Here is a 27,068-nt window from a genome sequence, read left to right as displayed (position 1 = left end):
TCCAAAACTTACAAGAAAGCAAATTAAATCTTAACTAAATTTCTTTGGAGATCTCCATTCACCCTGCACCATGCAGGTTCCTTTTGTTTTGCAAATGAGCAATTGAGGCATAAATCGTACTGTCTGCCATCAAAGAAGCTGATGAAGACTGTTACAGTAGGTTTCTGATATGAATCCAATTGAGCTGGTTTGGCATGCAATGAAAGAGTAGGCTATGTGAACTAAGAAGCCAAACTGTTATCGTCCATCAAGACATTCTGGACTTACAAGCTGACCACAGAGCTCTGCAACAGATAGGCTACGTTTCCCATCTGGACAAAGTGTTGCACCCAGTCATGGAATTGAAAGGTGGACCAACTAGTTTGTAGGAATGTAGGCCTTTGTAATTTCACTGGATCAAATTTAATTGGATTTCTGTCATTCTGCTGTGGAAATGCATTAACTACAGAATCTGTGGTCTTTTCTTGTTGCTGTTTTAATATAATTAAAACCCTTTTCCTCAAATATATTAGCTTGTGTGAATTTATCATCAGTTTATCCACGGTAGAACAATAGCCTACAGTTTCTGCAATGTGAATATAGTTAATTCCGTAGATAAAGTTTTATGTTCAGAGAATAAGAATATAAGAATATCCCTCCTCCCCTCCTCCTCATTCATTTGCTAAACAGCGGGCCAGAGTGAGAGAGACACGTTCGCACTTGCGTATTTCTGGCAGTGTGGAATGTGAAGAAAATGGCACAGACATCCTGTATTTATTTACTGAGTCAAAGTTAGTAAACTGTCCTAGATTTGAACTCGTTCTATAAGACTTATTCAGTCCTACATTATTGACTTTATTGCATATTATAGTAAGAAAGAAGGGAGGGAACAGGTGCCATATGCAGAATATAGTAAAGATAAATGTAATCACTGTAATACACATTACACACCCCAAGTATGCTTAGATTGTCTTCAGTTTCCCCTTATGCAGTCTGTTTCAACAGTCACAAAGTTCCTTGAAAAAGTAAATCAGAAAATCCAAAAATGCAACAACAAAAAAAGTCCCCACAAAATTATCTGCTTCAACAATGAATGAGCACCAAAAAATTCAGTCTCAACAAACTCAAAAGTACTGCTCCGTTCCTGTAACAAAACTTCAAAGAACCTTGAGTCAATTGGATCTTGAATTTTTCTTGCCAGTCCTTCTGGAATATTAAGTCCAAAGCTCAAGCTCAAAGCTTTATTTCCTTTCTAAACTAGTTATAAAACACTTCTTTTTCTAGTTTCCCCCCCTTTTTTTCTTTTAAAACAAGGTTTCTTTTACTTTTTAAAGCTATTTAACAAACAATGACTTAAATGTTATGTAGCCATTACAGGCTTTTATAACAACAAGGTAAACAAACAGCCAAATCAAGTTTCAACAAAGGCTAAATGCTTTTTAAATCCTTACTCTGTACTGCATAGTATAAACTGCATGAACTCCACCACCACTGAGGGACACTACAGTCAATTATAAACTGCTTTTATAATTGTGTATATATATATATATATATATATATTATATAATTATATATATATATATATATCTTTTTATAATTAAAAAAAAAGTTCCTCATCTTCATTATGAACTTGAAATGAACGCCTAATGAAATAAAAAACTACATAATTTAAGACTGAAATGTTTTGATGGTTTTTGCTTGTTAATGCATTTTCTTCCCTCTTTCTTGAAGCCTCACTTTACCTGTATGTTTGATTTGCATAACATTAGGTAAATTAAAGAAAAAACTGAAAATCTTCCATGGGTGTAATACATCTTCAGCTATTGTCCTTTACTCAAACTTCCCCAAGTTGTATTTTGTAAATACACATGAGCTGGGAGCAGTCTGTGATGCTGAGACACAGCATCCCTTGCTGTACTGAAAATTTGCTTGAAATACTTGTTGGGGGGGCAGGTCAGATATTTCAGATCCTCACAAGCCAGTGCTGGGTGTGTCATTATTCAAAAACCTGTATCTGTAATGTTTTAACTCTAGAAAGACTGCGTATTTGCACCAGCTGCGACCTCATTTCATAAACATTATGGAACCATATATCGCAAAACTAGTTTCTTGAAATGAAGGTAACAACTGAATCAATTTTAATGTTTGTATTTCTAAATTATAGCGGTTTTGTTATATTGGCAAAGGGAAAATATATTGAGGCATATTACAGGAATACTGAGAAAAGCACTACAAAACATGCATGACAAAACAAATTGGAACAGTATCTGAAGAAATACGAAGTGCAATATTTTTTTAATTCATTTTTTTGGTCATTCAGCACATTTCTCTCTCCCTTCTCCTGAGAGTGTGCTTTTACAAAGCCTATGCACCGTCACTCTCCTCTTATCAATTCCACAGAGAACGCGCAGCTTTGGTGGTTTGCACACAAATCAGTTATTTCATGCAGTTGTCATGTAGCTATTCTGTTCAGTTTTTGTGTGATTGTATGTGTGAAATTAGTTTTGATACCGCTTTATTGGGAAATTCATATCAAAGTACCAAGTCATTCAATTGTTGAACAACATGCTGGAGTAGACAACGACACATTCGCACCTAGGTAAAAGCACTTGTTGTTTTTGTCTGGAGGGGGTTTACTGAAGAAAATGACACAGACTGATGTGTTTCTTTACTGAGTCAAATGTCTTTTTAAGCCCAAATATTTTGGAAAGTCATGGAAGGAGGAGGATATAGCATTTGAGGCATTGGAGTAATTTTAATTTTAAAGTCCCCAAAGCCCCATAGCGTTGCTCTGGCCTATCTAGTGTTAAAGGAGTACCATGGTGGTTGAACGTGACACTTCCCAGTTGTCTTCAGGCAACAACAAAACAAATGTGCATAATTTTTAAATTCTTCAGTCATTTCAATGCACTTTAAAACGTATTTTTCTAAGCCTAAATTTCCCACGATAAAAATTCACCCGAACCGTCTGGGCGTGGTAATGAGAACTGTCCGTTAGCTATGATTGACAGACCGTGTCCCGTTTCCATAGCTACCCCCATGATATGCGCTCTCTTTGGGAGACTGAATTTTCACAAGCTAGCTAGCTTAGTAGGGCTAGTATATCAAGTATCGGTAGATAGCTAAGGTAAGGACGTTGACTTATATCCAATTATAATTTTTGATATCTAGCTAGCCAAGTTAAGATAAAAGCACAACTATAACGTGCTCATAAAAGCAAACTAGCAAGCTAACGTTATCGATAACATTGTCTTATGAAAGCAAACCTCCTAGCTAGCTAACGTTAGCTAGCTAGCTAAATGAATATAACCAGAAATAATCTAAAGGTACTCTAATTTAAGTGAACCTAACGTTAGTCAAATATTTGCATTGTCTGAACAGCAGGACGGTGTGTGCTGTCAGATTTCTTTACGGGGCGTGGAAATGGGAGTAGTTACTGTATTAGTGACGTAGCAAAATGACAACTTTCTCAACCGGTTGAAAATAGGACGATGAATTTAAAACGCATATTTCTCCAAAAATACAGAACGGGCATATTTAATACTTTGCTCATTGTGTTTCTTCAATGCCTCTTGTGCAAATAGCACATAAAACCGAGAAAGTGTGAAAATCACCATGGTACTCCTTTAAGGGAAACGCCACTAGTTGTCTCTCTGCAGGTGTGTGTGCCTAATTGAGAAACTTAGTGCTGAGTTCTGATTGAATGGCATCAAAGAGGTGCGAAGAAAAGATTTGGTATATGTAATTGGCACCATCCCTACTGGGTAGTGTATTTTTATGCTTGACTGTCTTGGTGCTTCTCTGAACCTTTGCATTTTTAAAAAGGACATCAAACTGGATTGCCATTTTTGATTGAACATTCTGCCCGCAATGTAATCAGAATGGCTATTCTACACATACACAAAACAAATTGGCACCTGAGCTCATTTTAAGTGGTCATTTAACACGGAAATAAACAAAATTAGAGTAGACAAAGCTGTTCAATTGTTTCAGAAGTGCACTGACAGTTAAACAATATAACTTTTTCACTTTTTCACAATCAGAAAATATTATGCTAATTGGACCAAGATCAGTGGGGTCATTATAAAAAATGTAATTGCATTGAAGGCATTATTACATATTTTATTGCAAGATAAACTTGCTGCAAATTGTTTTGCATGTAAATTGGTTATTTACATTTTTTTGTATATTTAAAAACCTAATAATAACAAGATTTTTACATGTCGATTTCCACCAAGATCTTGTCTACAGTATGGTGTTAAGCATTTAAATTTTGCAAGTTGGTGTTTTTTAAAATTACATTTATATTCCTCCAATAAGAGTGATTATATTGAAGTGGTTAATTTTAAAAATCGTATTAAAGCAAACAGCCATTTATTTCTGGCAAGTTAGAGATGTATGTGTTGTTATTTGACTATGTTATAACATTAATGACATTACATGTGAAAAATAAACTGTCTAACTGTCATGTTTTATGTAAAATTGCCAAAATGGATTTGACCTCCCTATTGGGGTCTTACACAGGTCTTACATTGCAGACTGTTATAATAAGCTATGACAAGCGAGTTACTGGATTCAAATAAATATTGGAATGGTGGCTACGCTGACCAATATTTTAAAGTATGTCAGCCGATTCCAGCCCAATGGAGCTTTATTTTGCTAAAATATTAATATCTCCAAATCACAAAGCTAAGCGTTTCTCTAAAGATGGTGATCACCCCAAAATGCAATGCAGTGTGATGTCAACTACAATCTCTCAATGCAGAATGATGAAAGCTGTCCTTATGAGGAAAAATTGCCCTCTGTTGCCCTCTACTGACAGAACCCCACAAGTATTTCCCTCTGGCCAGCAGAACCTTGGCCATTGAGGCAAATGCGTCAGATGAAATCATAAACCACTGTAACAGTAAAATTATTGAAATTAAAATATCTGTAATGGGTGAAAACAACTTCATGTGCACTGTATATTATGTGTGTAAAGACGGTAGTCATTCAGTTGAATGGTGTGAATGCCAACAGGGAAAAAACAGTTTTTTACATGGTGGGTCATCAGGGGTCTTTCACAATCCACTGTTTGAGAACCACTGTCTTGACTTTATATTTATAATTTCATGTTTTAGAGTCACATTCATAGTGTTCACATTCATCATAAGTGTGAATGGTCAGCTACATCTCTTCACCATTCTTTTCCCATCTTTGTCACACTCTTTGCCTGTGTTTGCCAAACGGCGGACTGTTCAGGTAACATCCAGGGGTTCTATTTCGCATTCTGCGCTGTGATCGATGGCGTGGAGTACAAGACCGGGATGGGACAGACCAAGAAGGAGGCCCGTGCCAAAGCGGCGCAGCTCGCCCTGGAGGACCTGCTACCCACCCTGGGGTCGCAGACTATGCTACCTGACGCGTCAGGTACGACCCGAGGTTACCGCAGTAGCGGGTAAGGGAGGAAGTGAGGCAGACATACAGTGCTGTGAATAACTATTTGCCCCTTTCCTGATATCCTCTAGTATTGCATATTTGACACTGAATGGTTTCAGATCTTTACACAAAAATGTAATATCAAACAAACGGAAGCTGGGTAAACACAAAACACTTCTAAAAAATTATTTAATTTATTTAATGAAATAAATTATAAAACCCCCATATCACACACATGAAAAAATAATTGCCCCCTTAGTTACTCAGCCAACCAATGAACCAGCTTTAATTGATTATTAGATTCAGCTGATTGAACACAGCCAGTCTTGATTGCAGTCAGCCATGTTGAATTTAAACCTCACTCATATTGAACCTTACTATGAGAGTGAAGTAGACACAACAAGGTGTCTACAAGCACACAATGTCAGGTCAAAGGAAATTGCTGAAGAGATGAGAAAAAGGTTAGAAAGAAATATGTCAGTCAGGAAAGGGTTACAAAGCCATTTCTAAGGCTCTGGGACTCCACTGAACCACAGTGAGAGCCATTATCTTCAAATGAAGAATACTTGGAACAGTGGTGAATCTTCCCAGGAGTGGCCAGCCTGACAGAATTTCTCCACGGGTGCAGTAACAACTCATGGATGTCACAGGAGAACATTGCAGCCCTCTCTAACCTCAGCTAAGGTCATTGTTCATGACTCAATAAGAAAGAAACTGTGCAAATGTGGGATTCATATGAGAGTAGCAGGGTAGAAACCACTTGCTGGAACTTCTTGAATGACATGGTCCCATTATGTCTGGTGTAAAGAAAATGTGATATTTCACAGTAAGAACATCACATCAACAGTCTAACATGGTGGTGGTAGTGTGATGGTGTGGGGGTGCTTAGCTGCCTCGGGACCTGGGAAACTTGCCATGATTGAAGGAACCATGAATTCTGCTCTGTCCCAGAAAATTCTTAAGGAGAATGTCTGGTCATCTGTCCGTGAGCTGGAGCGTAATTGGGTTATGCAGCAAGAAAATTATCCAAAACACAGAAGCAACCCCACATCTGAATGGCTGAAAAGAAGTAAAATCAAAGTTTTGGCGTGGCCTAGTCAAAGTCCTGACTTGAACCCAATAGAGATGCTGTGGCAGGACCTGATACAAGCAGTTAATGCTCAAAGACCTACCAATTTGTCTGAATTATAGCAGTTCTGCAAAGAGTGGGCTAAAATTCCTCCACAGTAATGTGAAAGACTGATGAAATTATAGGAAGTGTTGGGGTGCAGTTATTGCTGCTGAAGGTGGTGCAACCAGTTTAAGGGATCAATTTTTCATGTGGGTGATATGGGTGTTTTATAACTTTTTCATTAAATGAGAATGATTTAAAAGATGTGTTTTGTGTTTACTCTGGTTCTGTTTGTCTAATATTACCTTTTGTTTAAAGATCTGAAACCATTCAGTGTGACAAATATGCAATAATAGAGGAAATCAAGAATAGTTATTTTACCTCACTGCCCTGTGCATGCAGGTGATATAATTGTAATGGGTGGGTGAGTTGGAGCAATTGTGGAATGCAGTAATGGGGGGGTGAGGTTATTGGTAGGTGATTTAATTTGGGAGTTGAGGTAATGTGGGGGTGAGGATTTGATGATGAGGTTATTAGGTATTATTTTAATGGGGGATGATTAATGGGGTGTGATTTAATTGTGGATTAGGTTAATGGAGGGGGTGATATAATTGGTGAATTGAACTGTCCCCAGCTGATCTCTGGTCCCTTTTCTCTGCTTTAGAGGGTCCTCCTCCACTGCCTGCGAAAGAGAAGGAATGTGCCATGGCAGACTTCCACTCTGGGAGAGCAACCTGTGGTACTCAGCCCTCTTTCTGTTACCATAACTGGGGTTCCTGGGTGGCCCGTCCTGTTCAGGCACTGTACCAGTGTGTGGATGGGCCCTACCGTCTGCTATCTATTAAGGCACTGTACCAGTGTGTGGATGGGCCCTACCGTCTGCTATCTATTAAGGCACTGTACCAGTGTGTGGATGGACCCTACCTTCTGGTATCTATTAAGGCACTGTACCAGTGTGTGGATGGACCCTACCGTCTGGTATCTATTAAGGCACTGTACCAGTGTGTGGATGGACCCTACCGTCTGGTATCTATTAAGGCACTGTACCTTTGTGTGGGTGGACCCTACCGTCTGGTATCTATTAAGGCACTGTACCTTTGTGTGGATGGACCCTACCGTCTGGTATCTATTAAGGCACTGTACCTTTGTGGGGGTGGACCCTACCGTCTGGTATCTATTAAGGCACTGTACCGTGTGGTGGACCCTACCGTCTGGTATCTATTAAGGCACTGTACCAGTGTGTGATGGCCCTACGTCTGGTATATTGACTGTACTTTAGTGTGTACTCCCAGTCTTAATTAAGGACTGTACCAGTTGTGTGGTGGACCCTACCGTCTGGTATCTATTAAGGCACTGTACTTTATGTGTGGATGGACCCTACCGTCTGGTATCTATTAAGGCACTGTACCAGTGTGTGGATGGACCCTACCGTCTGGTATCTATTAAGGCACTGTACCTTTGTGTGGGTGGACCCTACCGTCTGGTATCTATTAAGGCACTGTACCTTTGTGTGGATGGACCCTACCGTCTGGTATCTATTAAGGCACTGTACCTTTGTGTGGGTGGACCCTACCGTCTGGTATCTATTAAGGCACTGTACCAGTGTGTGGATGGACCCTACCGTCTGGTATCTATTAAGGCACTGTACCTTTGTGTGGGTGGACCCTACCGTCTGGTATCTATTAAGGCACTGTACCAGTGTGTCGTTGGGCCCCATAGTCTGGTATAAAATTGATTAATTTAGCTGCTTTTTTACATTCCCAGACTAAAACTTAAATTGAGAGTTGAAATAAAATGAATCAAAAGTTTGTTTTGTATTGATCTTTGTTTGCATTTCCCTTTAAATGCAAGAATTTAATTTAATCTTTAAATTGACTTGAAATTAATCTAAACATTTTTCTTTGGCTCTTTGTATGTTGTTTTTTTGGCTACTTTTAAATTGGATGGAGACATATTGACCAAAGTTCTATATCACTGCAGAACGATTATTAAATTCCCTTTGCAATAACTGATTAATAATAAAATAACTGTATTATTCCCTTCCCTGTGGATGAACCAAGAGAGGAAGAGTACCTTCAACACACAGATCCCAAAGGCTGTGAAGGAAGCTTACAGCAAGCTATTGGAAGTGTGCCCCGAATTCTTCTCCAGTGGGGGTACTTTGGCGGCTTTTGTCACTCAATCACGTAAGTCCCCCCCTGCGCCAGCTAGGTGCTTGTGCTCAATATTCACAGTGGAATCGGGGAGGCCTTTCAGCACCAGCTGTGATTTTGCAGGCTTGTTTGGCTGAGATTTCATTTGCGGTTTTGGTTTTTGGTTCTGATTTCACTGCCTCATTTGGCTCTGATTTCAGTGTGTTGCTTATTGTCACTTAGTTGCCCCCATCCTGAAGTATTTTAAATATTTATTTTAAAAGGCACATTCTCAAAAAAAAATTAAAGGATTGTGAGCGCTTTGTGCATGTGTGTGTGTGCGTGCGGATGTATCCGAATCCGAATACTGTATTCAGGAAAGCACGAATAATGCGATGGAAACAGATATTTCTTCTACCCGAAGTTGCTCGTTATTATTCGGATTCGGATTCGGAAAAAAAAAAGTCAGCTCCATGTCGAGTTCTCATAGCCTCTATCTAACGTTACAGGGAGGGAGGGGGGAGGGGGGTTACGCACGGCTGCTAGCTGTATCTGGAGCTCCGGCACACACACCAACAAACTTTGAGCCCCTGCGCCACAAAACGTTTAATAAATAAGTTCTGTGCGTCAGCCATTATGTTTCTTCAAATCGATTCACATCATTGTGGATGGCCATAAGATAAAAATGCCCATTCTGTTTGCAACATAGGACTTTGATTTCACTAACTAGTCGTTTCATTTACTACACATTATTGAAAAGTGTTCGCTATATTCTGTAGTCGCCCCCAACGAGGCAGCGCACAGCAGGCAGCGGGCTGAGAGCTGACCATTGCCGGCTATCACTCGAGGAAACTCTCACATTGAGGAGGAGGAGACGTCAGGTGCTGGAGCTAGCGAGACAAAAACCTGGTGTGGCAGTTGGATTTCTTTCAAACCCCTGCAACCTATACGTCAAAATGAAGCTTAGAACCTGTAGTTTTAGCTGTATGTGTTACTTTATTCCATTTTAAAAAATCCAGTCAAAATTTTTTACAAAACGTTTTACCTTGTATTTAAGTCAGTATTCATCCGTTTAAGATGCTGTATGTATCAGCCATAGGTCTTGGCTATCAAATGAACAAGAAATCCAGTCCAGATTTTCATGGTAGACTAACAGTTGCTGCCGAGGGAAAATATGAGGACATCAGATGGTTTGCAGTCTATCCAAACTTAGTTCAGTAGGGGGAAAAAAAATAAAACAGGCAAAAAAAGTTCATGTATTACTGTTATGTAATTACTATTGTAAAGTAGTAATTCACGTTTCCCAAGTGAACTGCAGTAACGTTAATACATCAAGAAACGCGAACGCAACATCATTGGAATTTAAGAATATTCCCTTCAACTGAAGGACATTTTTCTATATATCTTTACTGTAAATAGTTTCTATTTCCAATGCAAAACAGAATCTTTCGATATATATATTTTTCAGTTTCTGATTGTTCAATGTCCCCCCAGTTAAAGGGGGGGAGAGTTCAGACAGTTCATAAAACTTAGTTTAGTTAAAAATAAAAAAATTAAAAAGGAGAGAGATGAACAGTACAGTATGAGGATGTGGAAATATATTTCATTATGTATATGCCAATATTGAATCAATGTGATGCTTTGAAGGCACAACAATTGCATTGCCAATGAATATTAGGTTAGAAAATACAACGTTTGCCCGATTTAACATGACTTCTGGTATAAACCACGCCCACTTTGTGTTTTCTATCCGAATACAGATACAGATAATTTTGTTGGTTGAACAGATACAGATACAGATAATGACGTCTCTGCACACCCCTAGTGCACATACATGTGTGTGTCTGTGTGTTTTTGTGTGTCTGCACACATGTGTGCGTGTCTGTGTGTGTGTGTACAGAATTGGATCATAGGGTCAACATACCTCCCCATGCAGTCTGGTCTCCAACCTGCGGTCAGCCTATGGCAGCTGTGCATGAAGTGTGCTCCTCCAGTACAGTGACTGCTCAGTGAAAAAAAGCAGCCATTGGCTGAGTGTGCATTTGAAAGGGTTGTTTACTTGTCTGAAATTTTCGCCTGAATCAAGGATGGGAGAAGATCACTTAGCACTGTGCTAACCAAGTACTGAAATGAGGAAACTACTGGATAGAATGCCTGTGTGGGCCCTTTGCACAAACTGCATGATACTGAGCACACTGCTGTATTGCACGATACTAAGCGTACTACATTACCATGAGATGCTGAATGCACTGCATTAGTGAGATGCTGAGAGCACTGCTTTAGAATGAGATGCTGAGAGCACTGCTTTAGAATGAGATGCTGAGAGCACTGCAGTAGTGAGATGATTAGTGCACCATTAGTGCAATACTGAGCACACTGCAATATTGCGCGATACTGAGCATAATACATTACCATGAGATGCTTAGCGCACTGCATTAGAGATACTGAACACACTGCACTAGAGTGAGATGCTTAGCGCACTGCATAAGGCTGAGATGCTGAACACACTGCATTAGAGTGAGCCACTTAGTACACTGCATTAGAGTGAGATGCTTAGCGCACTGCATTAGTGAGATGCTGAACACTCTGAATTACAGTGAGATGCTGAGCGCTCTGCATTAGAGTGGGATTAGTAAATGCATTACATTAGAGCAAGATGTTGAGTGCACTGCATTAGAGATGCTGAGCACTGAATTACAGTGAGATGCTGAGTGCTCTGCATTAGAGTGGGATTAGTAAGTGCACTTCATTAGAGCAAGATGTTGAGTGCACTGCATTAGAGATGCTGAGCGCACTGCATTAAAGTGGGATTAGTAAGTGCACTGCATTAGAGCAAGATGTTGAGTGCACTGTATTAGAGCAAGATGTTGAGTACACTGCATTAAAGTGGGATAAGTAAGTGCACTGCATTAGAGCAAGATGTTGAGTGCACTTCATTAGAGCAAGATGTTGAGTGCACTGCATTAGAGCAAGATGTTGAGTCCACTGCATTAACGTGGTATTAGTAAGTGCACTGCATTAGAGCAAGATGTTGAGTGCACTGCATTAGAAATGCTGAGCACTCTGAATTACAGTGAGATGCTGAGCGCTCTGCATTAAAGTGGGATTAGTAAATACACTGCATTGGAGCAAGATGTTGAGTGCACTGCATTAGAGATGCTGAGCACTCTGAATTACAGTGAGATGCTGAGCGCTCTGCATTAGAGTGGGATTAGTAAGTGCACTGCATTAGAGCAAGATGTTGAGTGCACTGCATTAGAGATGCTGAGCGCACTGCATTAAAGTGTGATTAGTAAGTGCACTGCATTAGAGATGCTAAGCGGACTGCATTAAAGTGGGATTAGTAAGTGCACTGCATTAGAGCAAAATATTGAGTGCACTGCAATAGAGATGCTGAGTGCACAGCATTAGAGTGAGAGATACTGAGCGCCCTGCATTAGTTGAGTTGCTGTGCTGTTTGTACAGCCCTGTATTTTTGCCCCACCAGCTGCGGGGTGCGAAGTGGTTGCCATGGGAACAGGGGATTTCAATACCAAAGAGACTGTCACATCCAACGGACGGACCCTCCATGATTCCCATGCTGTGGTGACTGCACGCCGATCCCTGATGCGGTAGGCAGAGGGTGCTCTGGGACACCTGTTTAGCAGCACTTTAAACCTGTAACATCCACACCTGTAGAGCAGAGTTTTGAACTTGTAATATTCATACCTGTGTAGCAATGCTTTTGCTAACACGCATACCCCCCAGGTACCTGTTCAGACACCTCCTGCTGTTCTTCAGTAAGAATCGCGCCCTGGTAGAGAAGTCCATTTTCCAACAGGATGAGACCACCAAACTACTGAGCCTGAAGAGTCACATTTCACTTCACCTATACCTGAACCAACTTCCTAAAGGTGCCGCCCAGATCCCCTCTCACCTGTGAGTACCCCTGCACCTGCATAAACCACAGGTCTCCTCCCTGTATACTCTCACTTAAAAATGTTTTTTTTTTATTTACCAATGTTGCGAAGACAAGCGTTCCATTTTATCTAATTTATATTGTGTTTCAAGGTTTTAATCACTGGAAAATGTGACTTAGTTCCATTTAATGGTTGAATTTACCACCAGCGATAGCAAGAAACTGTTTGCTTATGCTTTCTCTTCTTTCACACACTGTTTGACTGGTCAGTCTGTAACTTTGAGGTTTTTTGAGTTTGTGTGTGTGTGTGTGCGTGCGCATGCACGTTCGTGCATGCGTGCATGTGTAACAGGCTGGTTTGTTAAACTTCCGTTGCTGTTTCTCCCTCCCCCGCAGCCGGCTGAACCCTCTGTCCATCGCGGCCTGGGAGGTGAACAACCAGATCGGCTTGCACGTCACCATCCAGGGCAAGGTCTTCTCCGTCTTCTCCTCGACCTTTGATCAGACCGCCACCAAAGTGGTGAGCATGTCAGCCAGCGACAAGCTGACCCAGTGGCAGGTGCTGGGCTTCCAGGGAGCCCTCCTCAGCCATTTCATTGAGCCCATTTACGTCAGCACCATTCTCGTAGGTCAGTGGGACACCTTTGCCCATCCATAGGCCTTTTGGGTGCACCTGGGTTGACCTTTGAACTCTGAACTTCTGTGCCTGCGTTTGATCGCAACTTGGAACTCCTCAGCCGCTAAATTGGGCGTGTGGGAGAAATGCATGGTTGAGAAAATGTTTGGATCATTTTGCAGAGCATTTTATGGTGGTGTTCTACAGGAAACATACCCAAGATCTACAGGAAGTACCCCCCCCCCCCAGTGTGTGTTTGTGTACGCGCGCGCAAAACGCGTGCATGTGTACATGTTTTGTATGCATGCTGTGTGTATTATTACGTGTGTTTGCTTGTTGCATGTGCATGCTGTGTGTATTGTGCGTGTTTGTGTGTTTCATGTGCATGTGTTTGTTTGGCAATTGCATGTGCGTGCATTGCACGTCTGTTGGTGTGTTGCTTGTGTGTTGTGTGGATTGTGTGTGTTCTGTATGCACTGTGCATATATTTGCATGTGTGTGTTGCTTGTGTGTGTGTGTTGCATATGTGGGTATTTGCATTGCGCTGCATGTTTGTATGTCGCATCTGTACATTCTGTGTGTGTATACATGCTGTGTGTGTGCCTTGTGTGTATTGCACGTGTATGTTTAAATGCTGCAGGTGTGCTTTGTGTGCATTGCACGTGTTTGTGTGTGTTGTGTGTTTCAGGCGATGCGTCCTGTAGTGACGTGCGTGGGGTGGAGATTGCAGTAAGTCAGCGTGTGGAAGGCATCACGTCCCGCCTGCCTATTTTCTACTGCGTGTACCGGCCACTGATCAGCCTGGTGCCCGCTGTCTGCCCCGAGAGCTCCACCTCGTCCTCCACAGGTTCTGCCCACCGCGCCCTCGCCATCAACTGGTGCCAAGGAGACGTGTCCCTGGAGGCCGTGGATGGGCTGGAGGGCCGGTCCGTCGAGGAGTAAGTTCAGAGTTTTGGGGATCTGATAAGGGCTCTTTAACCGCTTAGCGCAAACCCTCTAGTGGTCGGCACGCTGACGTGCCTAGATTGTTCAACTGAGCTGACGTTCATTGCTCCTGGCAACCAAAGTATGAGTTGAAAACAGAAACGCTTTGTTTTAGTTTCGTTAGTAGACTATACACAACAACTATGCCGAATACGGAGTTTCGCAGCGCCACCATTGTCGCTCTGGTCGTTCATTTAACACGCACCCCCTCCCTGCAGTCTCATCTCCAACTACACCCCCCACCCATGATGTAATGGACAATATTGTCTATCTGGGCATTCATACAAATATTCTTTCACCACTCAAAAATCATATTCCGTCATAGCAACAAGATAAACCCAACAATAGCCCTAAGATATGCCTGTACAGCAGTGAAAACGCTGCTCACTGAATAATGAAATAAACAAGACAAAGGTTTCTAAAATTATATCATGTCATACTACAGTCTGGGACTAAATATTGAAAAAATATACAACCTTACCATACGTTTTACGCGTAGAGAAGTCCCTTTTGAGACTGAATGGTCATATATTGTCTTGGACAATCCATTTGTAAAATATACGTGCATTTGCGACGCCTGGGTACCTTCCAAAATAGCTGTGCGTAATACCACACGTGTTGTTTACGGCCTTGTTGCCATTTTTAGTACAGTCTGGCTTGATTGACAATTCATTTATTCAGTAGGTGACAGTATACCCTTTCTAACGATATAACGTGTAAGTTTACTTTTGGAACAGCGTTAAATAGCTCAGTGTAACCAAAAGTTTTCTCATCATAGCATTCACTTACGCATTCACTCTGTGGTAGCAGTAAAAGACACTGCACCCAACAAAACGTTATCAATGATTTTCATAATTTCTTTGAAAATTATTATTATTGAGGACTTCTGAGCATAGCTAAGCCATATGTTTGCTGATAGCCCTAGCTGACATCGTTTTCTGGAGTAAGACAGAAGAGGAGGGAATCACAGCATTGATTTACTGTCTCAGTCTCTATCTACTGAACACAGATAGCATTTCATCACTGCTATGTAAGTATTACTGCTCAAAATATTTCGGTTATATACATTCTTTTTGAAACTGAGTGTCTTTAAATAGGTTAGTGGTATTTTATAATGGATATTTCACACTGCAATATAAGCATTCGTTGGTAGCTTAGTAGTTTTTGTGTTGCATGCACCACTTATGATGTAAGAGTTGGAACATTGCCAAAACGTGGTGGACAGTTGAATATTGTTTTCATGTCATCCATCCCCATACAAGAAAATATATTGTAGAGTACAGAAATACATACGAGACTTCATTATATAATGTTATATAATGTGGATATTTCACACTGTAATGTAAGCGTTAGATGGCAGGTTAATAGTTTTTGTGAAGCATGCAACAGTGATGACGTGAGAGTTGGAACATTGCCAAAACGTGGTGGACGGTTGAAAATTGTTTTCATGTTGTCTCATCCCCATACAAGAAAACATACGAGAGTACAGGGTATAGAAATACACACAAGTTAATTATTACACATTTAGGTACTGTACCGCATTGTGTGACGATATTTTTGCATTATTTTTTCAATCTGATAGCAATGTTTCATCTTAAACCTTCATAAGGGGCTCATTTATATGCTTTATAATGGACAAAAAGCATTTTATTCAATTTTGGAGAGATTCTGGATATGTTTCTGCACCCCTGGATATTTTGGACCACTGTACTGATGAAAAGCTTGTAATACCCACTTGAAAATGATGCAACAGCGAGTTTCTTGAGTCAAAACAGTTGATTTGTTGTGAAATACGTGAACATGTTGTGATTTACAGCAATGCATAATTTAGACATTTTGGATAGATTTGAAGGCGCAGGGTACACTGCTTAGTTTTTGCTTCATAGATCTTTAGTAGTTTTACAAATCCACCCTCAGATTTTATGAACTTTTGATCAAGGACATGTATAGTTTAACCTGCTGTATATATGGGATCTCTCAGTATTTCATTGCATACTAAAAAAGAGCTAATTCATTTCATTCATTCATTCATTCATTGCTTTTTTGCCTGAAAATTGCATTTGTGGAACTTTATTTCTTCTTAAATTATGAATATAATACTAATATCACAATACTAGTATTGTAAATGGTACAAATGTCTTGCTTCATTTAAACCATTTTTCAAGTCTCTGTAGCTGGGTTTCATGGAGCCTAATATTCAGATTAAAATCGGTTTAAAAGCCCAAGCAGAATGAAAATGCTCCATATAAACACCTCAATCAGAATAAACAGGCCCAAACCGATTGAAATTTCAATCGGTTGCAGAGGGGTAGTTTAAACCTTTTCATAAACCGATGAAAAGAAAAATTGTACCATGTAAACGATGAAACTGATTATTTTCTGGCTGCGTTCTTCCTGCGCATGCCCACCGTCTTTACGTAAATGCGTGTTGGCGGCTTCCAAGCAGAACTTGTCAGGGTGGGTGCGGGAATGGGCCCAAACGCAGAGTAAAAAACCGAAAGTCCAAAAATGGGGAAAAACAAGACTTTAATAAATTAAAACACGGAACAAAGAGCTTCGCAGGGCGAAAATTACAAACAACAAAAACCTCAAAAATTCACAAGAAAACAAAAATGCAAAATCCAAAAACGAGGGAAAACAGGGCAAGTAGGGCACAGGCAGGCAAACAACAGGTAAACGGGAAACAGGCAGGAACAGGAACAAACAGGTCACCGAAACAAACAGGCAGGGAGGTAGCAAACCAAAGCAAGCACAGCAAAAGATTCCAGCGCCTGAGTCGGGGAGAGGGAGACTTAAATAGAAAGACACAGACGAGACACAGGAGGGCACGATGAACAATCAAGCCACAGAGAGGGAGGGGAACACGAGACAAAACACAACTAATAATTGAATAATGAGAACCAATAAAACAATTAACAGAACACAAAACCAAGGTACCGCCATCTGGCGGCCCAACAGAGAAACAACACAGGGGGAAGACACAGAAGACAACAGAACCCTGACAGTACCCCCCCCCCCCAAGGGACGGCTCCTGACGTCCCAGGAGGCCGACCCTGGGAGGGAGTGAACTGGAGGGCGGGGACAGGGAAACAGAACACAGGAAACTCGGGACAAAACTCAGGAACAGGAGACACAGGGCTGGGCAGGACCCGGGCGACAGGAGACACAGGGCTGGGCAGGACCCGGGCGACACGGGGAGACTCAGGGCTGGGCAGGACCCGGGCGACATGGGGAGACTCAGGGCTGGGCAGGACCCGGGCGACACGGGGGGAAACTCAGGGCCCGCACTTCCGGGCGACACGGGGGGAAACTCAGGGCCCGCACTCGGGCGACACGGGGGGAAACTCAGGGCCCGCACTCGGGCGACACGGGGGAAACTCAGGGCCCGCACTCGGGCGACACGGGGGAAACTCAGGGCCCGCACTCGGGCGACACGGGGAGACTCAGGGCCCGCACTCGGGCGACACGGGGGAGACTCAGGGCCCGCACTCGGGCGACACGGGGGAGACTCAGGGCCCGCACTCGGGCGACACGGGGGAGACTCAGGGCCCGCACTCGGGCGACACGGGGGAGACTCAGGACCCGCACTCGGGCGACACGGGGGAGACTCAGGGCCCGCACTCGGGCGACACGGGGGAAACTCAGGGCCCGCACATCGGGCGACTCGGGGGAAACTCAGGGCCCGCACATCGGGCGACTCGGGGGAAACTCAGGGCCCGCACATCGGGCGACTCGGGGGAAACTCAGGGCCCGCACATCGGGCGACACGGGGGAACTCAGGGCCCGCACTCGGGCGACTCGGGGGAACTCAGGGCCCGCACATCGGGCGACTCGGGGGAACTCAGGGCCCGCACATCGGGCGACTCGGGGGAACTCAGGGCCCGCACATCGGGCGACTCGGGGACTCAGAAAACCAGGGGGACTCAGGAAACCAGGGGGACTCAGGAAACCAGGGGGACTCAGGAAACCAGGGGGACTCAGGAAACCAGGGGGACTCAGACAGGGGCAAGGCAGACATACAGGACTGGACTGGGGCGAGGTAGACACAGGACTGGACTGGGGCCAGGTAGACAAAGGACAGCAACGAGACGGGGCACGACAACACTGGACTGGGTAGGGCAAGACTGAGAGGGAAACAACGGACTGACAGACACCGGCACAATAGGGAGACCTACAAAGACAGACACAGGGACAAGCAGGCGGGGAGGCACACGGCGACACCGACGGACACGCAAAGGGACAGGCAGACAGGGAAGGCGAGGGGGGAGCCCAAAAACTGACACAGGGTTTGACACAAGGGCAAACAAGACAAAAAACACGCGGAACGGCACACAGACAGACAGGCAGACAGGCGGGCAAACACGTTGGCCGATGGGCTGACGGCCTGGGGGGCAGACAAACAGGCCAACAAACTGGCTGACACACATACGGGTAGACCAACAGACAAACAGGCGGGCAGACAATTAGACAGGGGGGCCGGGGAACACACGGACACGCGGTTGGGAGGACGAACACCAAAGGGAGAATGGACACCAGGGGGAGCGACGAGACCGGGGGAGGGACGACCACTGGGGGGAGCGACGAGACCGGGGGAGGGACGACCACTGGGGGGAGCGACGAGACCGGGGGAGGGACGACCACTGGGGGGAGCGACGAGACCGGGGGAGGGACGACCACTGGGGGGAGGACGGACTCCGGGGGAGAGACGACCACTGGGGGGAGCGACGAGACCGGGGGAGGGGCGACCACTGGGGGGAGGACCGACACCAGGGGAGAGACGACCACTGGGGGGAGCGAAGACACCAGGGGAAGGACGAACACTGGAGGACGAGGGAACACTAGAGGACGAGGGAACACTGGAGCACGAGGGAACACTGGAGCACGAGGGAACATTGGAGCACGAGGGAACACTGGAGCACGAGGGCGCCGAAGCTACAGGGGGCGCCGAAGCTACAGGGGGCGCCAGAGCTACAGGGGGCGCCAGAGCACTGGGCAGGGCAGGAGCACTGGGCAGGGCAGGAGACAGGGACACAGACCCCAGCTGCAGGGAACCCGGCTGGGTCGGAGACAGGAACGTGGACCCCAGCCGTAGGGAACCCGGCTGGGCAGGAGGCCTCTCCTGGGCGGAACTCCCCCACGTAGTCCAGAAATGGGCGTGACCCCTGGCACGTATCAAATAGTTTGTCCGCCCACTGACTACTGGACAGGGGAGCCTGCCCAACGGCAGGACCAGGACCGGAAGCCTCCCCAGCCACCACCGGCTTGCTCCAGACCGGAGGCATGGCCAGCAAACAAAAACCCCGGAGGGAAAAAAAAAATGGGGGAAGAAGAAAAAAAAAACTCTGCTGGGTCCGGTACTGGCTGGAATCTTCTGTCAGGGTGGGTGCGGGAATGGGCCCAAACGCAGAGTAAAAAACGCAGAACCCTGACAGAACTGGACCACAGTGGAGAGTTTGTTTTTAATCTGAACTCTGATAGAATTGAACATTATTGGACGCCTAGACGTAGGGGTGGGCGACATGGCAAAAATATCATAGCACTTTTTTCATGCATGATCACGATTCTTTTTCATGTTGGTATTTAAGACTATTTTGCAAGTGAATGAACAGTGCAATCAAACTAATATCCCAATTTAAGAAAATATTGCCTTTCAAGGGAACAAAACTGAAAAGAAAAAGAATAACAGAGACCATTTGGGCCAAAGTACCAGATTTTAATCAAGTGCAATTCTGCAAAGTATTAACATTCAACAATGCTTTCTCTTGAGGTGATTAAAAAGGTTTGTCGTGTTTCCATCCGATGTGCGAGCATTTTCTTTGCAAATAATGGTGTTTTGCACTGTGTTGGTTTTTGAAAACCCAAACCAGTTCCATATCACAGACGTCGATTTTTTTTAGGGACTAACTCCTCTGTAGTGTCAGCCATGCCGCTATGTTGTCAAATAAACAAGCACAAAACCGTCCAGACCCACGGCGCACCTGTACTAACTACATAGCTAGCTAGAGTGAGAGCACATATTATCGACCACCCGGGGGGGGGGGGGGGGGGGACATGTATCGACCACCTTAATTAGGGGTCCAAGCAGCGAAGCTGGTGGAACCCTATTGTATCTGTTAGGATTATTCTTATTATTATTATTATTATTATTATTATTATTATTTTTCTCCGCTAAAAGTGTCTGAGGCTCAGCAACCATAAGTCCTGGAGTGACCAAATTTGACAGGTGGGTTCCTATGGGCCCCCACTACTCAGGCACTAAAAACCACGTACGTCGGCCAGATAGTGGCGCTATAACAAAGGGTTTTGCGTAAAAGGCCATAACTCCCACACCATAAGTCAGATCAACACAAAACTTCATCGACTTATGCATCTGAACGTGCTCTACAACTTTTCCATTGGCCCCACCTATGTCCGCCATATTGTTTGCCCGCCATTTAGACTTTTTAGTTGGGGCGTGGCAGTTTTCTCAGCAAAAATGTCTGAGGCTCAGCAGCCATAAGTTGTAGACCAACCAAATTTGGTAGGTGGGTTCCTATGGCCCCCCACTACTCAGGCACTAAAAATCACCTATGTCGGCCAGATGGTGGCGCTATAACAAAGGATCATACTTTAAAAGGTCATAACTCCCACATCGTAAGTGTGATCAACACAAAACTTCATCGACTGATGCATCTGAATGTGCTCTACAACTTTCCTATTGGAAGCACCTATGTCCGCCGTATGTTTTGCACATCATTTGGACTTTTTCATTAGGTGGGGTGCGGAAAAGCTGGAGCTCCAAATCTAAACGGTTACGACATCGAGTTAACTTCTTTACGGCAAGGGACAACCATGGCGACGCAAGTAATCCGACACAGTAGGGTCTAGTTTTTAGCAGTGAAAGCACGGTCTGACAGTGCCACCTAGCGTGCATGCTAGGATAGGCTACCCAAAGTTTTTCAGTAAAAGCTTTCTGAGAGGATGAATAATTACTTTTCTTTGGCATGGATCCATTTGAAGACAGTATCGGGTGAGTTCGTTAAGTCTTTAAATCTGTCATTATGGTGAGAAAAAGCTAAACCATTTTATTGGTAGTTTTTGAGTTTCTGTGCAAACACGCGAAAACACGCTGTTTTAATAAAACAATGGCGGTAATACATACATAGTCCGCTTCGTTCCGTTGCTACCATAACATAACAGACTATCTTGTGTCTACAGCTGCAGTTTCTCGCTGCAATTTCTAACATTGAATATTCACAAAAGACGCAATTTATACTGTACTCTGCCAATGTCTACATAAATAATACGCTACGGTAAAGCTTTGAGAGGATGAATCATTACTTTTCTTTGACATGGATCCATTTGAAGACAATAACAGGTGAGTTCGTTTACTCTTTAAATCCGCCATTATGCTGAAACAGCTAAACCATTTTATTTATGAGTTCTGAGTTTCTGTGCAAACGCGCGAAAACACGCTGGTATAATGAAATAATAACGGTAGCCTAATGCATATATAGTCCGCTTCGTTCCGTTGCTACCATAACATAACGACCTAGAGCTGCAGTTTCTCGCTGCAATTACTAATATTGAATATAAACAAAAGACGCAATTTATGCTGTAGTCTGCCAATGTCTAGATAAATAATACGGTCCGTTTGAAGACAATATCGGGTGAGTTCGTTTAGTCTTTAAATCCGTCATTATGCTGAGAGAAATCGTATTCTCAATTTAATCTCTAAATTGACTGTAAGCTTAGGGTTGTAACTATGTAGTTGTTTCGTAGGTGACTTAACTCGTCTTAACTATTGCTTGTATTTGTGCATGGACTGCGTTGTTGCTGTTCTTGTCTGTGTTAGTGTTAATCAGTGTAACCTACAGGGTTTAAATTGAACAATGCGGTTGTTCCCTGCACTTAGAACGGTAGGCTACTGCCCTCTAGGGTTTTCGACACACTTGTTCCTGGTTATGGTTATACATTTTGTTGTACATCGCTCTGGATAAGAGCTTCTGCCAAATGCCTGTAATGTAATGCAATATTCCGTAGCAACAAGATGAACCCGACATTAGCCCTAAAATATGCCAATACAGCAGTGAAAACGCTGCTAACTGAATGACGCAATAAGCGAGACTAACTTTTTTTTTTAAATTACCACGTCATTCTACAGTCAATATCTGGGACTACACATTGAATATATATACAATCTTACCATTTGTTTTACGCGTAGAGATGTCCCTTTTGCGAATGAGTGGCCATATATTGTCTTGGATAATCCGTTTGTGAAATGTCGGATTTTTTCAAAAATAGCTGTGCGTAATACCACACCTGTTGTGTACGGCGTTGTCGTTCTTCTTAGTCCAATTTGCCTTGATTGACAGTTCATTTATTCAGTAGGTGAGATTATAAGCTTTCTAACGATGTATAACATGTCTGATTTTTCTTTTGGAATAGCGTTTTATAGGTCAGCGTTACTAAAACTCTTCTCATCTGCCAATGTCTAAATAAATAAATTAAACGGTAGGCTTCTTTGCGAGCAGCACGCAATTGGCGAGTTGATTTTCAGTCTTTCTTCCGTTTTTTCTCAATGTAGTACTTACTTGAAATGTGTATTTATGTGTTATTCTATCTGCCTCTGAGGCGCTCTGAAATGTGCATTCTCTGCTAAACTGAGCAATGGATTGGAATATGTGTCTGGCGTAGTGTTGCACGGTTTACCAAAACTTCAGCACTTTCTCGGTACTTATAAAAAAAACATAAAAAAAAAAAAAAAAAAAACGGTTTCGTATTTGAATTTTCCAACGTTCGGTAGTTCTGCCTCAAATGTAAAAGCCAGGGAAATGTGTCTCCCGCATTACTGATTCAGAGGATGAAAAGTGTAGTTTGTCAGAATCTTTGCTAGATGGCAGTAGCAACTAAGGTTGGCAAGTGAGGTGACCTGCGCTTGTGCATTCACTTCCTGGATACAGCGCAAGCTTTGACTCAGTTCACTTCAGTAGCAATAGGTGTTCCAATTTGGAAATATTTTATTATAGATAGATGCTTTATTGTTATTAAAATATGCTGTTTTTAAATCTATTTAAAGGTGAAAGACCTGTTTTAAAGATTATTTACTTTACAACTGTTTAATTTTTTTAATATATTTAACATATTTTTCTATTGTTCAGTGTTGTAACACTATAGGCCTATGCATATTAATATGTTGAAGAGACTTCAACTTACAGGTTGTTAATGAACCAGGTTGTAAATAAACCATGAATTAGAAAATGAGGTCAACCCTTGTGGACATTATGTTTCTGATCTATTAAGGTAATTTCAGTATCGTTAGGTACCGAGTATGGAATTAGCACCGTTTAAGTTTCAAGTATCATTTCAGTATTGAGTATCGTAATACTAAACCTGGTACCAGTATCAAAGTCAAAATTTCGGTATCGTGGCAACTCTAGTGTGACACCTTTTTCAGTTGCGGCGCAGAAACACTGCAGCTGTGCATGCACACCGGACCATCTAAGTGTTATGACATGCCATATAAGTGTTACGACATAGTAAAGGCCTTGACGGGAAGCGGCCAGGACACATCCATGGCGACGTAACTAAGTCATCCGACAGCGTCTCTTAGCTCAAAATTGGCCATAAGTCATCAATATATCATACGATCATCATGATATTCAGTAGATATGTTGGGTGAAGGCGTATGATCGTGAGGACAAAGCCATTTAAAAATCGCTCCATAGGGGGCGCGATGCTGCCACTGCTTGGACCCCTTCCAACGCCGCTTGCGGCTTTAATTGGTAGTGTATTTACTTCATATTTATTAGAGAACTGGACATTGTTACCTATTAAAATGTAAGTCGTAAAAATACACATAATAAACTTTCTAAATGTAAAAAACCAACTTCATACATATACATGTAGTTATATTAATACAGTCTTATTTACAGTATCAACTTTAAGACAAACAACACACTCAGAATTATCTCATCGCGACCCATTAAAAGCAATGGCGCAAACGTTACTTAATAATTTCAAACTATTTTCCTAACGGCTATTTTGCGTCCTGCGACTTGGTGAATATGTACGGATTACTAGACGTGCTGATAGCGACGTCATATTAATCTCAAATACGGAAGATAGGACACTTTTATGTCAAGTTCCATTCATTTATATAGGGTTGTGGATACACGTCCCCTTAGCAACCAAAAGCTAGCGCTGGACCACCTCTGACTTATTTGCCGGCACAGAAGAAATTGTGAAAGTACTGAAAACATAGATTTTAGTTTTGGCTGAGAAAACAACGTTGGATGCCTTGTATGAGCGTTGTCAGTGCAACTGATAGAATGTGAAGTTTCACTGTAGCCCGATACTCCCGATCTCTCTGGAAATAATGACCTATACAAACAAGTCCATGAAAATATGAACAAAGCCGGGATAGACCGAAGCCTTGAACAAATTAAAAACCGCGGAAAACTTTGAAAACCACCTATTACAAGGCTAAATCCCACAACAACAAAAGTGGATCAGACCCACCAACTTCCCTTTTTACGATGTATTCATCACTTTTGCGCATGTCACACAGCTGTTCCGATTAAATGCGTCGGCGCATGTAAACACCAGACCGTATTAGATCACATCCCATGTAAACAGTTGACACAAAATCTTCAATCGGAATGATTTCAATCAGAATGAAAAAGTGTGCATGTAACCGCAGCTTGTAATGCTCACATCTAGAGTTATAAAGCTCTAAATAGAGTACCAACCTAAATGGGCAAGGATTGGCCAGATTTGGCATGTGTGCAAGGGGTTGTGTGCAAAGTACTCTGAAGAAAGGGTGGGCTAAACAGTTCAAAACTCTTATCAAAGCATTTGTATTCGTAGATTACATTTGTGCCCATTCAATGAGGATACATTAGAGGCTTACTATGTAGGACTTTTTACTTGAAAATGTTGTTAAATAACTAGGCTAAGACATCTATGATGCACTGACAATCTCATACTTTTGCCAAATTTGTGCAAATTTTATCTGTGTTTGTTATTCTACAATGTGTTCGGGATGTTGCGGGGCGTGGCACTCTTTTCGGTGTGGGGAGGGGTGCGCCTGGCTACAGAGCCTGTAGTTTGTGATAGTTATTTGCTGCAGTGGCAGATAAGTCTAGGTACCACAAAGCAAAAAGACAAGCCAACAGGGCTCGTTCAAAAACTAGAGTCATCCTTGGAATTGCTTGTGCTCTGTGGCGTCACTAAGGGGATGAAAAGCGACACAGAGTTGGCCTGTTTTCTGTTGGACCTGTAATTATCGTTACTTTTAGATAGTTACGTTACGCAGCTAGATACCAAGGTTGAGTAGCTTTCGTATTGAATTCTGCTCTCCCGTCAAGATGTCCTTCCCCCCATGGGAACTGCTGTTACTGTTTATAGTTACAACTAGCTCGGTAATTCACCTGCATTTATATCAATCAGGGGAACTGAATTCGATACAGCATGCATGCTATTTAACTACATATAGCCAACTTCACTAACAAAGCTAAAAAATTATTCTAATCAATGGCTTAGTAAACATTCTATTCATAAGTTGTTACTTTCATTGTGGTATTGAAAATTATGCTAAATCAATATTTGCTAAACGTTCAACGTATTATTTATAACTATACATCAGAAATTTAACAGTGTAATATGAGATTAGATTACATTTTATTTGGCAGACATTTTTATCTAAAGTGACACACAATAACCGCATACTTTTGCTGGAACAACTACAGAACACAGGTCAGATAAGGTAGCTACAATAGCGTTCCACGGCGGCAACGTCACTGGTGACATCATATTTCTACTAGCGGAACGGAAGTCAGACGTGGAAATGCGCTTTTTTGTTTAGCGCCTATTGTCATAATGGCTGTACTACCAACTTCCAACCTAAATGCTAATATAAATATAAATTAAAATGATTTTAACACCCGATGAGGTACCAGGGCCACAATGTACTGCTGAGTTTCATAGTGTTGTGCCATCCTGAAGCAACACTTTGGTGACCTGTCGTATTCTTGCATGCCTCCAGCTGACTTATATAACACTCTGCCTAAAGCCCATGAAAGTCCTGTTGATTACTGGGTGCGCCCGAATAAAGCGGCTGACATAGCGGACCAGTGCCTTCAACGTCAGGGGAGGAGAATGGAAAACCTGAACAAGGAAGTAGCGTACACCAGATGTAACCCCTCGTTCCCGACCGACGCTACTCTGGCAGAAATCACAGGCAGACAGGATGGAATGGGTTCACAGCGCGTGTTTTATTAGCACTGGCAATAAAACAGCTTAAGTAGGTTGTCAATATATACAGTACAATAATGTAGCACGTCTCCGGCTCCTGTGCATGAAAATAGAACACAGTCACTGTATTGTCTAACTTTCTTGCGACGGCCATTTCACGCCTCATTAACTGCAAGGGAGAATTCTCGTGCCATGTCTGGCTTTCTTTTTCTTGAGAAACGCTGCACCTGGAAATAAGGGAACAATCTATCAGTGATCAGATACAGGATGGCATCAGCCCCTCAGTTTTTCCTGATTATATAATATCCTCTGATTACACAAATTTCCCCTCAAAACACATCCCACTTGAAGACGGATATAAATAGGCTTGTATACAGCGGTAACAGCCAGAATCCTCAACTTCACGTCAGTTTAGATATGTTAAATATTCTCTAACACTTCCCATTGAATCTCAAAATTATATTCCCTATTTTTTATTGAAAAAAACTTTGGGCCCATTTTCATCTGTACAATGACAGTCAACACCATACAAAACAAAAAATCCATATTTTTACATAATTCGACATCATTAAAAATGTAATTTATGTAGGCTTGATATGTTGGGGAGTAAAGTAAATGTGGTTTATTAACACATTGGCATGATTGTTGGATACTGTGTACTGATAGATCTGTGGAACCAGAGGCTATTTTGTACAC

General features: G+C 42.6%; 1 protein-coding gene across 3 annotated transcripts in view; it reads left to right on the top strand.

The window, feature by feature from the left end:
• The window catches only part of adad1 (adenosine deaminase domain containing 1 (testis-specific)), a 48,169-nt gene that overhangs the window by 6,142 nt on the left and 14,959 nt on the right, over positions 1-27,068 (top strand). For all 3 annotated transcript variants that reach the window (XM_064344011.1, XM_064344012.1, XM_064344010.1), the window contains exons 4-10: positions 5,221-5,388; positions 7,173-7,247; positions 8,569-8,694; positions 12,128-12,251; positions 12,388-12,558; positions 12,935-13,167; positions 13,843-14,092. In XM_064344011.1, the coding sequence (XP_064200081.1) occupies positions 5,221-5,388; positions 7,173-7,247; positions 8,569-8,694; positions 12,128-12,251; positions 12,388-12,558; positions 12,935-13,167; positions 13,843-14,092 (1,147 nt within the window). The remainder of the gene's footprint in view (positions 1-5,220; positions 5,389-7,172; positions 7,248-8,568; positions 8,695-12,127; positions 12,252-12,387; positions 12,559-12,934; positions 13,168-13,842; positions 14,093-27,068) is intronic.

This window comes from Anguilla rostrata, chromosome 7, assembly GCF_018555375.3.
Source record: "Anguilla rostrata isolate EN2019 chromosome 7, ASM1855537v3, whole genome shotgun sequence".
Classification (NCBI taxonomy): domain Eukaryota; kingdom Metazoa; phylum Chordata; class Actinopteri; order Anguilliformes; family Anguillidae; genus Anguilla; species Anguilla rostrata.
Note: the sequence above shows the minus strand (reverse complement) of the source record. Positions and strands in the feature narration are given on the sequence as shown.